The sequence below is a fragment of the Centruroides sculpturatus genome, unplaced genomic scaffold (assembly GCF_000671375.1).
Source record: "Centruroides sculpturatus isolate CEXI.00-Female unplaced genomic scaffold, Cexi_2.0 scaffold60, whole genome shotgun sequence".
Taxonomy (NCBI): Eukaryota; Metazoa; Arthropoda; class Arachnida; order Scorpiones; family Buthidae; genus Centruroides; species Centruroides sculpturatus.
In genome coordinates, this window is record NW_019384349.1 from 975,730 (window position 1) to 990,191 (window position 14,462).

The 14,462-nt window shown below is 26.1% G+C and overlaps 1 protein-coding gene across 1 annotated transcript in view; it reads left to right on the forward strand.

The window, feature by feature from the left end:
* The first annotated feature begins 288 nt into the window (after positions 1 to 288).
* The window catches only part of LOC111637023 (zinc finger protein DZIP1L-like), a 36,221-nt gene continuing 22,047 nt past the window's right edge, over positions 289 to 14,462 (forward strand). The window contains exons 1-8 of the mRNA XM_023382427.1: positions 289 to 304; positions 1,455 to 1,566; positions 1,734 to 1,831; positions 6,262 to 6,333; positions 6,877 to 7,080; positions 7,154 to 7,381; positions 12,658 to 12,741; positions 13,319 to 13,528. Of these exons, the coding sequence (XP_023238195.1) occupies positions 1,461 to 1,566; positions 1,734 to 1,831; positions 6,262 to 6,333; positions 6,877 to 7,080; positions 7,154 to 7,381; positions 12,658 to 12,741; positions 13,319 to 13,528 (1,002 nt within the window). The 5' untranslated portion in view covers positions 289 to 304; positions 1,455 to 1,460. The remainder of the gene's footprint in view (positions 305 to 1,454; positions 1,567 to 1,733; positions 1,832 to 6,261; positions 6,334 to 6,876; positions 7,081 to 7,153; positions 7,382 to 12,657; positions 12,742 to 13,318; positions 13,529 to 14,462) is intronic.

Sequence of the window (14,462 nt, forward strand, 5' to 3'; positions counted from 1 at the left end):
TATGGCTGTTTAATAAGTTTTTGTAATAAAATTTTATTAATTTATATGTATACATAAATAAATGCAGTTTGTTATCAATCAAAATCTCTAATTATAATGTACTGTAATTTCTTTCACTTATCAATCACCTGGAATGGCTAATGCATCTTTTAATGTTTTTTAAGTTAAATGACTAATGATTAATAAAAATATTTATGATCAGTATAGTTACAATAACAATATTCACTATATTAATAATTCAGTAAAATTGAAAATATTACAAAGTGTACAATTCAAATTATTATGTCATTATTTTTCAGATTTTGTGAGTATATGATTTTTCTTCATACACATTATTAATAAAGGATATAATTTGTCATCTTTCAGTTTAACTAGCTTTTAACACTTTTTTATACAATCAAGTTCTGAATTGAATAGCAATCAATTAGCTGAATCAGTATATATTCATAAATATGGTATATTTATTGATTCAGCTAATTGAATGCTGTTAGATTAAAATTATTGGATGTCATTTGAGAATAAATTAAATATGACAGTTTCCAAAATATTGTATTAATGAATGGAATTTTATTAAACTTATGATACATTTAATTACATTTTCTTTCAGCCTATGAGAATAAATATTTGCATAATTTTTCATATTTATTATATCGCAACCACGTATCTATAAAAGGTTTATAGATACATGGTTGTGTTACAGTACTCCGGTGTAGATAGTCTACCATTATTTATTATATATTTGAATAATATATATGGTGAAAATATATTTTGAATTATTTTTAATTAGATTAATTTTAGTTAAAAATAGAAAAAGAGAACTTTATATAATTTAGTTTTATTTTTTCTAACCTATTTGAGAAAAAAAATATTAATTGTTTTTTCTCAATTCTCTGGAAAGTACATATCCATTAATATAAATTTCATTATATATATTTATGTAGTCTAACCACAAAATACCATATGACAATTCATTTATAATTAGCGATTATGGCATTCATGGAAATTTGCCCACTCGCTCTATCTACTCGTGTAAACTTTCATTCATTCCATAATCGCCTATATTATAAACTAATTGCATAATATACTATTACAAGCTATTCTTTACAACATTGTTTATATGTTGAAAACAATAATGTGTATTTATCATGTGTATAAACTAACATATGTGAAAATATTTGGATTTTTTTGAATAATAAAATATTATCTGAAAAAAAAACTTAAATAAAAAAAAAGCAAATATGATTGTGACAGTAAAGAAGTTGCAACTGTTCAAAAATCAATATATCAATAATACAGAAATCAATTGAATATTTTGTATTAAAACTCTATTTTAGTACAAATGAATATATCTTAAATCTGAATAGTAATATAAAATTTATCATTTTATTGGACATTTATTAATATTATATAGATTAACAAATTTATTATTTGATTATGTTTAACTTATTCTTTAGGATAAAATGGAAATGCCTGCCGCTCCTTCAAATGCTAATTTACATCATGATGTATCAACTAATGGATTCACGTTTCGTAAAAGAAATGAAAGAGTCGATTGGAAAAAATTAGGTTAGTTCTTGAGTAAAAAAAAATTTAAATATTTGTTATAATGTTAATACAGAGATGAATGTTTGTTAATTGTCATATTACATCTTATTTTTGACAAGATGATAAATGAAATTGTAATAAAATATTTTAATTATTATACTCAACTAAGTTTTTATCTTTTTTAATAGCTTCAATAGATATTGGAAAACTATCACAAAGTCTTGATTTTCATTGTCTGCAAGATAATATTGTCCATGTTACATTTTGTGATATTGAACATGAAGTTGTAAGCAAATAATTTTATTTTTTAGTTAATTTTTAAATAGAATATGTATAAATTATTTAAAATTTAAATTATAAAATATGTTTTTATTTATGAAAATATTAACTTAAATAATGAAATTTTTTTAAATATTAAATAGTAAACAGAATAAAAATTCTTTATATTTTGTAAAACTTTCCAGTTTTGATGATTATAATTTGTAATACATACATTTTATTTTATTACTGTCTTTCTTATATATTTCTGTTACAATATGTTTTTAAGTATTGATAATCATTAATTGTAATTTTCTTGTTAATATGAAATTTTTAAAATAATTTTTGTTATAAAAATTACATAGTATTATCGTAAATTCTGTGATACTTTTATTAAACAAATTCAGTATATAAGCACTTTTTTAAATACTGTCCAAATATAATTTAATATTAGCATAAATATAATATTTAAAACAACTTGATAATTTTTACCTATTTTTTACTTTTTTGGCTGTTATATATACGAGGGAAAGTATGGCGATTGGTCAAAAAATGATCACCTCAAGATTTTTGCATTTTTTGACTTAGAACACCTTGAAACATTGAGAAATGCAAAAAAATTCGGGGGTAATTTTGGTGTGTGGGGGGCATAATTTTGTTCACCCTGTTTCAAGTTTAATAATCCCTCTGCTTTTTGTCAAAAGTTCTTAAATTTGGCAAGGAGGTTTGTTTATTAGTGGGATTGATGCTAATAAATTTTGATGATTAAAGGTCTAGGGGGTGGGGAGATAAAAGGAGTCATGAGTATCTTCAGTAGGATCAGACTTAATGATGATTTTACTCATTATTAGCATTTACAATTTTTTAAAAAATCCATCCTTGCCCTCAAAATTAAGCTTGTTGCCATTTTATAATAATTAAAAATATGAAGCATTTTTAATAATATCATAACACCAGGGTGGCCAAGCTCCTTGATAGTCCGAGCCATTTTTCAAAATTTGAAATTTTTTGCGAGCCACAATTAAATACATATTAAAAAGGTATGCAAAAAATTCCAGATTACAAATTATATCCATAGCAAGAGTGATACAAATTGTTTCCTCCAGAGCACAATGTCAACTGTCCGTTGCAATGACAGTTTACAAATTCAAAATTGGTCTGGAGTTGGTCGATAACAGATGATTACGCCACTGTTTATGTTCGTTTGCACAGTTTTCGATGAGTCATATCATTCTTAACTTGGACGGAAATGAAATTTGTTACACCGTTGCACTTAGTCTTTCATATTTGTTAGTAATTTAAAAGACATTTTGAAACACATACGGAACGATAATAATTTTTAAAAATATAATAACACAAAGATGAAAAGGGAACTCGGGTACGTTTATCGAGAGCCACAAATAATCCTTCAAAGAGCCGCAGGTTGGCCACCCCTGTCATAACAGATGGTGCTAAACACAGTTTTTAAATGTTGCTGGTAAAGTTAAGCAACTCATTGCTGACTTGTTTTTTTTTTTTTTTTTAACTCTTTCTGCCCTAGGGGCACTAAGAGAACATCTCTTTTAATACCCATTATGGTTTGGCCATGCCTATCAGGTGAAAGGTGGGGCTTGATATTTCCTGATGTATAACTCCCAAAAATTCCAAGGATTTTGACTCATCTGGATTCAATCCTGGGACCCTGAGAGCTCTAAGCTGGCACCTTAACTGCTTGGCCATCTAGCCATCAAATTAGAGGGACTAATATGCAAAGTAATGTTTAGATTTGATAGTGAATGAAAATACAATATGTAATATGATTATAGTGAATCACAAAATAAATTTATAATATCTCTTCTGTTATGCCAACTCTCCACTTAGCTTGATTCTGAAGTGATTCAATCACCTTAGTCACTGCTCATGTGCAGTAAAATTGCCTTTGAGTACTTTGGCAACAGAGTAGTGGGACAACGTATATTTTCACATATAGTGATTCTGTTGCAGCCAATTGGCATGCCGCATCCATAATTTCAAGTGTACATGACATCATATTTTTACCCATTATCCTTGGCATCACATATTTCGTGGTGTGGATATTTTGAAAAGATGCAAAAAATAGCAAATATTAGGTTAAAAAATTAAATTTAAAAATATAAATCTTTATTCTAAGTTAAAAGTTTTTCTGCCATTTTAAAAAATTCCCATACTTCATTGCAAATCATCTTCCATTTTGCACAAAATGTGGGGGCATGTAGGACAGCAATTGTGTTGCTCTATGAATCATCGGGTGATGGCAATATGATTGCACTAAGTGGAGAGCCAGCATTAAGAATTTATTCACTGAATATGTTTTGTGAAAATTAGAAAGACTACAGCTATTTAGGCACACTGATATTAATATTACTGTGTAAACAATCAATATATTTGCGTGTAAAGATATTATTATTTTAGAATAATTTATTTATGTAAATGAGATGTTTACTTTTCTGTACAGGTTTGTGTGTGTAAAGAGTACATATTATTATTAAACTGCTTTTATATTGTAAAAAAATGTTGCTGTGTTATTTCAAAACATTTTTATAAATACAAAATATAAATGATTAATTTATAATTATTGTATAAGCTAATTTATTCATATAATAAAATATGACTATCAGTTTGTCATGACAACACAATATCTTGGAAATTTTATTTATTTTTAATTAAAAAGTTTCAATATATATAGTGTTAAAACATGTAAAGAATATCTGAATTAGAATGGGTTTTAAATTAGTGTTTTATCAAAGGAAAACAAAATTGATGCATATTTTATTTTGTGTTTAATCAATTAAAAATATATTTAAAATATTCATTGATTAGTTATTATTACTAATAATAAGTACTTATATGTGATATTTTAGTTATAGGAATAAATTATATATCTATTAAAAATCAATAGCAATATTGACTAGTACTGTGTATAATACATCAACTAGTTCCATTAAGGTTATTTTGGTTTCATATTAAAAACAAGCTCTTTTCTCATTTAATAATAACTACTTTACTTTAATTTATGTATCTTCTTTATTTTTCCAAAATTTGAAATAGATATATTCAAAATTAAGCAATAAAGTTAAAAAAATAACAACAGAGTTGTTTTTATGGATATTTTAAATTGCATGCAATATATTTTAACAAACAAATAAAATTATTTAGATTAATATTTATTATTATATAATTTAATTGCAAATTTTGATCATAAATCAATGATGTGTGATTGAGTCAAAGATAGGAATTTAATTAAAATTAGCATTGAAAATTAATATACTGTACTTTTCCGATTAAACTCCAAGGGAGTTGTTTTTAAAATGTACATATCTTGGGGTTTATTTGAGGTCTCAAAGTTTTTTCAAGGCTAAGATTTATCTTTCAACAGATGAGTGGGTAAAAATTGAAAGTCATATTTTAATTACTTGTATATTTTTGAAACGATCAAAACCATTTACTGACTGTGTTACAGCTATATTTAAAATAATTACTGTTTTCATAGTTAATCTAATTCAGCATCTTCTGATTCTGTTGTTACGTTGTCATTGTAAGAATCAGTATCTTGACTACTGTCTTCAGGTTCAAACTCGTCATTTCCAATTCAAGTCTTCCTAATTACAATTTGGCTGATAAGCTCTTGACTTAAGAATTTGATTGCAACTTTCTCATGCTCATTACAGCAACATAACTATATTTTCAAAAATGCTCCCTTGAACCTTGGACTAGAAAGTGTTGTCTGACTGGAGACAATTTGAAGATGTAGAATTTTTAAAATGTACAATATTGGAGACTAAATACAAAAAGAATATTTTTGAAGTCTACTAAGTGTTCATTAACAATCACCAGAACACATTAGTGGAATTGACCTTTTTTTATAGGCTCTTATTTGCCTATATTTATGCAAATTATTTAAGAGTTCTTGTGACATCAGATATTTATAAATTTATTTTTGTAGAGATTGAAAAAAATTTTGTTTTGGATTTTAATCTTTACAAAGAAGTTTTTATAAATATCCAATATTACAAGAACTTTTAATTAAACAACTTGAATAAGTATAGGCAGTGAAGAACCTATAGAGAAAGGTCAACTCCACTAGTGTTAATTGTGTTCCAGTGATTGTGAATTCAATGTTTAATAGACCTCAAAAATATTTTTTATATTTAGTCTGCAATATTGTAATATTTCATCCTGGATTTTAATCTTTAGGTAGAATTTTAGTTAAGTTTCTTACCTGTCACTCTAAACTGTTACCCTATACAGTTTACATGATTCCCAAGCTTTTTGACCTCAGGTTTATTTTTAACAGCAGCTTTTTTCCCAGGGTTTAATCAGGGAAGTACAATATTTGTTAATTAATTATTATTTTTTTTTAACTTTTTAATATTTTAAATAACATAATGTATAATACATAAATTGTGCACATATTACATGAATGTCATTTAATCATTTCAGGATAGAAACTCTGTGGATCCCAATTACATCAAATTATATAAGCTAGCACAGTTAATTATTGAATATTTATTGGTAAATATTAAGAAAATATAATGTTCTTACTTTAAAAAAATTTTATTATAATGATTTTAAAGAAATGATGCAAAATTGACTAATGCTAAAATGTAAATTTTTTAAAATATATAATATTAAGAAATTAATATACTTTAAAGTATTTCTAATAAAAAAAGTGTATTAGTTTTTGTTAAGTTAATATATAGTTAATCAAAAAGTTAAAGAATCATTTAATGAGACAGTTTGATTGTAAATTTAACCAATTGTTAAATATAAAAATTTTAAAAACTGGCAATAAAAAACTTAAATTTTTTATTATCTAAATTGAAATTGATATCATGAAATAAATAAGTGTAAATAAATAATAATAATTCAAGAGTGTTTGGCTAAATGTATTTAAATTTGAATACTAAAATAAATTATTTTTATCTTTGTTGATGTAATATTATTATTACTGATAATTATTGATTGATAAAATCAATTTTCTTTTACTAGTGATAAATCAATAAAAGTTTATTTAATTAAGCGTATTTTAAATTAACATTTAAAATTGTTTTAAAGCATTCTCAAGAATATTTAGCAAATGTAATCCAAAATTTGGAAGAAAAGTTAAAACAAACTTTAGGCAGTTTAGAAGAAGAAAAAATTGCTCGATCAAAAGATCAAAAGTATATAAATGATTTAAAGAAAGAAAACAAAAAACGAAAACGACAGTTAGCAGCCCAACAACAATACTTTGAATCATTAAATAAACAATATTCCCAGGTAATTTTTATGTTTTTAAAGTATAAAATATTTTAAAAATAAATTTTTGAATAACATAAAATGTTTTTTTTAGTGCTCTCATTGTCCAAAAACTTTTATTGGCCCATCATTTCTTCAAAGTCACATTTTAAGGAGACATCCAGAATTTGCAGATAAAATACCCCATGAGAATATTGAATCTAAAGAAAATACAAATGTACTTATAGCATTAGGTAAACAGTTAGAAGATATCAAAGAAAAATTTACAAAAAGTTCTCTAGGAAATTTTACAGGAGAAAATGTAATCAATGGAAATAAAATTGTAAGTAATTTTAATATTAGTTTAAAGCAGTGTTTTTCAACCTGTGGGTCGCGACCTTCAGGGGGGTCGCAAAGCCATACACGGGGGTTGTGGGTGAAAGAAAAAGACAAGTGTTTGTAGGTCCTACACTACAATAAAAAAAACTTCAATTTCAGTGAGAAGGCTGTACCTGTTTATTTTACAGTACAATTGGTTTTTTTATCGATATTTAAAACTCAACAGAAAGAAAATTAAATACGTACAGTAGTTTTTAAAATCACTGATATAGTTTTAATATGGCAGTGGGGGGTCGCCAGAATTTTTTAACTTGTAAAGGGGTCGCGTATTCAAGAAAGTTGAAAAACACTGGTTTAAAGAAATAAAGAATAACAAGAAATAAATTATTTTTTAGGTTCAGTTGTTCACATAAACTAAATTATTATAAAAATTTTAATTTTGGTATTGTTATTTTAAATGTTAACTCTTTGATAAGTTTTCCCATAAATTTTTTTTGTAAATGTTACATTTTTTAAAAAAACTATCTCACTCTAGGGGTAGAGAGAGCATTTAGTAAAACCCACTCATCAGAGTTTAAAAAAAAAAAAAATTTTCTGAAAATTATTAATTTTCAGAAAAATCTTTTGTTGTATTTGTCAAATAATTTTTTGATTATTCGACAAATACAACTGGAATTTTTGAATATATTGATCATAATTGAAATATTTTTATAAATACAAATTATTAGCAAGTTTGCTAGTGATTGGTGTTGTGACCAGAGGGACGGCATCAGACACATGATGCCTGTGTCAGAATAGGAGATGGTGATTCGTTCATTCACATGCGAGCGGTAGGATTCAGGAGTTGGACGTCTTGAGAGACAATGAGGCCAAAAGAACTGCACACTACTACTTAAATAAAAAAATACCTGTTTATTTTTGTATAATATTAAATTATTTGCATGTATACATAAGATAACATTCTAGCATTCTAGTGTCAGAAAATGAATAAAGCTTCAGTAGAGTAATATTTTTTGTTACTTTATACTAAGTTAGCTGAGAGAGAGAGCTTACATTCTTTCACATGAGGTTAAATATCTTGATCGGTTGAATTGGCTTGATTGAAGTCTTGAAATCGCAAAATGTCCTGATGACAGGGTTACAAGCGGCCTAACTCTCAAATCAAAAAGTTTGTTTCTAAGGAGTCTATGGTGAAGGGCAGTCAGAAGGATTGGCAATGGAACATTCACATGGAAAGGAAGAGGTCGGCGAACTCTTCGTGTCGATTCCGATGTTCGTCTTTTATTTAGGGGGTCTTCCTCTTTGATTTCGATGCCCCTTTTTTTTGCCATGTTAAGTTTTTTGACCAATAGGTGAATTTTGGATGAAAGTTTCTGGTGACACATACATTCGGAAGATGTGTCACCTTGGGAAAGGAAGTAGATCGGAGGAAAGATGTGATCACATCCTTTCAGTTTTTTTTTTCTGTTGGGAAAATTTTCTTTATAGAATATGTGAGATTTAAGCATTATTCTTAACAAATTTGAAATATTTGGTTGCAGTTAAATAAAATTTCCATCTGATCTGGTCTCTCACAGTATTTAGTCAAATTAACTTTCTTTATGGTATAAAAATAATTGTTCAGTTGCTATTTAAAGAATCAAATAATTTCAATAGTAGTTATATAAAATATATTATAAAAACTCTTTAAAAAATTACATTAAAATAGATACAGAAGCATAAAAGTATGAATCCTAACATATGATACATTACTTTCCTGCCTATTATAGAATTTAATGTAGAAAAAGTATGGTGATTGGTCAAATTTTGACCCCTTGACTTTTTTGCATTTATTGATATTTTGACACTCAAGGAGCCTAAAATGTAGAAAAAGCAAAATCTTAAAAATTCTGTACGTACAGTATGTGAGTATGGGTGTGTGTGTGTGTGTATCAGCATCTGTTTTGCATTATATCTCAAAACTGGATGAATCAAAAATTTTGATACTTGGCAGGATTATTTCTGTATATAGGGAATTGATTCTATTAAATTTTAGGAGTTAAAAGCCAAGGAAATGGGGAGATAGAGGGAGGTCATATGTTATATCTTGAGTGGGGTCAGACTTAATGAAAAATTTACTTGTTATTGGCATTTACAAGTTTTTTAAAAAATTCATCTGTACACTGAAAATAAAGCCTTTTGCCTTTTTATAAAAATAGTATGAAAATTACTTTTAAGTAAAATCTAATAATTTTTTCTTTCTTTTCTCTGTAAAACTTTCAGGCAAGTTTGAGAATTTTTAAACAGCACTTCTGACATCCAAAGGTTACACTTGATGATGATTCATAACAGATGGTGCTACACACAATTTTAACTTTGAGATAATGTGACTTATCCAATAGTTTTATTTAAACTTAAATATTTTTTAAATAGAGAAATTTCTCATAACAAAATTACTCCTCTTAAGCAATTGTTATTATTTAAATTTTATATCACAGTGTAATCAAAAATTAGTGGACTTCCTATGTGTCCCCTTAACTTCTTGTTCAAGTGCCAGGAAAGTTGAGCAAGAGCCCTTGCCGGTAGTGGTGTGCCATGACATTTGATCATAGGGAAGCTGTTTCTGTAAGAAGCCAATTTCCACAGGCAATCAGTTAATTGCGTGTGATGGTCTAGGATCCATTCATATTCTTTGTTCGATAAGCCAGTAAAAACCGCAAACTTCTCTAAATGTATTTTTAATATCACAATTACATTCTGAATTGCTAGCCACAATGTAAGGGCTAAAATTTAAAAAAATATAAAAACTTACTTGGTGAAATAAAATGTGTGGTGGATATACATACTGATACAAAATATTCTTTAATTGTATGAATATACTTTTAAAGAAAATTATAATTAAACTAGCAGACCCCGCCACGCGTGTTGTGGCTCAAAATGTATCTATTATAAATGTATAACACTTCCCCCGTGGGGGGAATTTTTCGAAAAATTCCTTCTTAGTGTACATTCTCTTGACGTACGCTATTAAAACGAATCAAAAATGCAAAAAACTGCATCTAAAATAGTATAATAGAAGCCAAGTTCTTCATGGTAAGCCTTAATCCTGTCCTTCTCCCCCGCGGGGGAATATCGAAAAATCCCTTTTTAGTGTATATTTTGTTGATGTACCCTATTAAAACACAATCAAAAACGCAAAAAACCACCTCTAAAATAGTATAAATAGAAGCAGAGTTCTTTACGGTAAGCCTTAATCCTGTCCATCTCCCCCCCAGTGGGGGGACTTTCAACATGTATATTATATAAAAACACATGCATATTCGAATGCAGTGTTGTGTCAAAATTTCAAACAACATCGAAGGTAGGAACAAACGAACATTACATTTTTATTTATATAGATAGATAGATGATCTGCTTTAGTTCATCCTCACAGAAAAATATAATGCCTCACAGAAAAGCAAACTTAGGTTGTCATATTTGTAGCGCCATCTGTTGGACATAAAAGCCTTAACTCTAGATGATATCTTTTAATTTATATGAATGTTTAATGATAATATACAGCCTATGTCCACCCTTAAGTTCCATTCTAAATATTGGTGAAAGAATTTTTGAAATCGGATGAGTAGTTTTGGAGATTACCCCCTACATCCAAACTTACAAACATTACCTCTTTATAATATTAGTATAGATATAGCTTTGTAAAGAAAAGTACATAAAAAATAACATAAAATATTCTTTACTTTTTAAATCTTAAAACAATCTACTTAGTCAAATAGCTCCCTACGAGTGGCTAATGGATAGAATCAGAGACAGTCCTGTGTGCAGTGCATGGATGCACGCAGCTACCAAATCCCAGGAGTGCCGATACAGGTCAATGTTTCTAAATTTTTAAGTCAAATGGATTCCTCTTTTGTCGCATCACTAGTAATACCTCAAAGGACGCGACAGGGTTGTTGTAAATTTTAAACATTTCTCACTATAGTTGTAAAATCTACATATGTTAAACTTAATACTAAGTAGATTGTCCATCATTTGTTTTCTAACTAATTCGTTTTAGGACCAGGTATCCACAGAAATTTCCGAAATTTACTTTTCAGTCACTCTTATTGAACTAGAAAAATTTCTGTCTTTATTGCATCTAATATTACGAAGAAATCAGTCTCAACTATACTTGGCAAGAGATTGGTTCAGTTAAGCTTTTAAATAAAATTCCGGCTTTATCAACAGAATTTTATGTTCCTAATTCCCTAATCTCTTAATTATTTAACTACTTATGTAAAAATAAGTTGAATCCGGTTACTTTGTACTTGAATATTTGTAGTCTTGGGAAAGAAGTGGAAAGACAAATTTTTATGACAATGGATANAAGTTAAAAAAATAACAACAGAGTTGTTTTTATGGATATTTTAAATTGCATGCAATATATTTTAACAAACAAATAAAATTATTTAGATTAATATTAAAATGTTAAAGTTAAAATATGAAAATAATTGTGCAATATGTATTTATATTTTAGAAATACAAGGGAAGCGGCACTTCCACCACTTCCAAGGATGGCACGCCACTGCTTGCCAGCTTTTTTTAAATTAAAAAGAACAAAATGAAAACTTTATTGCATATACTGTACAATTGGGAGATGACTTAAAGGAACATGTAGAGACTTTAGAAAAGGAAGAGTGAATATAGCTTAGTTGAAGAATTATTCTAAATGAGATAAGGTAGAGGTTATTACAGCCAATACAAAGAATGTCCTTTTAAGAATTGCAGAAGAGCTAACCAAAGCAACTAGTATCAATTTAATTTCAAACAAAAGAACAGAGGATAGCAATGTGGACCCCCGGGTTTGTCTGACAAATTCATTAAGACAACACAAATAACTTTTTTTGTTTTGTTTTGTCTTCTAAATAGTAGATGTGAATATTAGTTATTTTTTCATACTGTTTTATTTTTTATTTTATCTGATATTTTAAACGTAATATCATTTTATTTTTGAACTAATTTTGTTGTAAAATTTTATGAGAATTAGAATATTCTTAAGATATTGTTTTTATTTGAATTTAATATTTTTAAAGTATTTGATGTGATGATGAGACATTAATGTCTTAAATAACATTTAATCTAGAATAAAACTCCTGACTAATTGAACAGTTTTAGCATTTTTATGGGATTTTCTATGATTACGTAGGCATATTTTTTCATGTTAAATTTAAATAGTTAGAAAAATAATTTAAATTTCATATTAATAAATTAATCATTCTGTTTTTCAAGTACAAATATGTTAATTAAATTTATATTTTGTAGATAGAAGAGAAATATGCTAATGAAAAGGAAATGTTATTGAAATCAATAGAAGAGTGGAAGAAAGATGAAATGACCAGGCACACAGTATGTAAAAACATATATAGTGAATAAAATGAAAATAATTTATACATATGAAAGTTATAATTTTTTTCCAAATGTGATAAAGAGGAGTATTTATCTTAGAATTAGATATTATAGTTATTTCTTAAGACTCTTTTCAAAAATATTTAAGTTGGTATATACATTATTTAATTACATAAATCAATATTTGTCAACATTGAAAATATATTAATGAAATGTAATCAAATATGAAAGAATAGTATTTGCTATTACACCCAATTTAATGAAAAATATTTAATAAATATGAATACTGGATATAATTCCAGTAATTATTATAATTCTTGTGAAAAGTATTGTTAATTTCAGTTTGAAGTAATTTAATTTTTTTGAGAGAAAAACTTTACAAAATATAATTTGAGAATAGAGATTGTATACAAAGATTAAATGAAAAAGTGTATACAACTTTTCTACCCAAATGTTTTTTTATTTTTTTTATTTTGTCTCTCATTTATTATTTACTTTTCTGTTTCATTTTATAATTTATCAATAACTGTTAATATCTTAATTGTTTTTTTAATATAATATCTTTCTTTTCACAAAGGCTGAATTAGAAGCTGTACGAAATACATTTATGAAAGAGTTAAAAGAAGTAGAAAAAAAACATCAAAATTCAGAAATAGCATTAAAAGAATTGCAAGATAAATATGCTCAAGTTAGTCAATTATATTTAGAAAAAAGTCATTTTCAACATTCATCATCTTTAGAAAGAGAACAAGAAGTGCAAGCATTAAAAGAACAATTTGAGTCTCAAGTGGGTCATTACGACTTGTAATTATCAAATTAAATTTAATATATTCATTTGAATATTTTTGTTTCATTTTTATTAAATAAGATAAAAATTCTTAAAGTTACATATTTGTAAATTAATCATGAAAAATTTTTAAATTTAAATATTTATTTATTTTATTTAATTTATTTTTATTAAGATATTTTTCAAATATTTTGTTTTATTAAAATACAGTTTATAAATAAATGAGGATAGCCTGTCATAATTTTATCTTACCAATACAATTCATGAATAGGCAGCATAATAATATATTTGTTTTAATATAATATTTTGAAATTATTGATAATATGTTAAATGTCTTATGAGTCAGTATAGAATAAAATTTAATGATATTAAAAGTATTTTTAAGTAAAATGTTGAAATTACCTTAAATATTCTTGAAATTATTTAAAATTAGTATAAACATTTTTATTTCTCAATAGACCACTTTCTTTTCTTGAAACTTTTAAAACTTATTTCAAATTTTATATTCAGATTTCTGTTAAACTAATTATAATTCTACTAGCTATTTAAAATTTTTAACATAAGATAAACTGTATTTTAATAAAACAAGATATTTGAAGAAGATCATAGTAAAAATAAAATAAAAGAAATAATTTAATTAAGATTTTAAACAGGAAATTTAAAAATATCTCCAACAGATATTTTGTTAACTTTAAATTGGTTGTTAGAGGGATGATTATTATTATTTAAAAACTGCAAAATATAATTTTGAATGATACTTTTTATATTTTTGAATCATATTTTTAATATGTATCTTAAAATACAATTATTACTTTTGATTTTAATAAAAAATTTAATTAATAGCTGAATAGATTTAACATTAATGTAATACATAATGACTGTAATTGGATTAAAGTTATTTAATACATATTGTTTCATTTTGATTTTTTGTTAC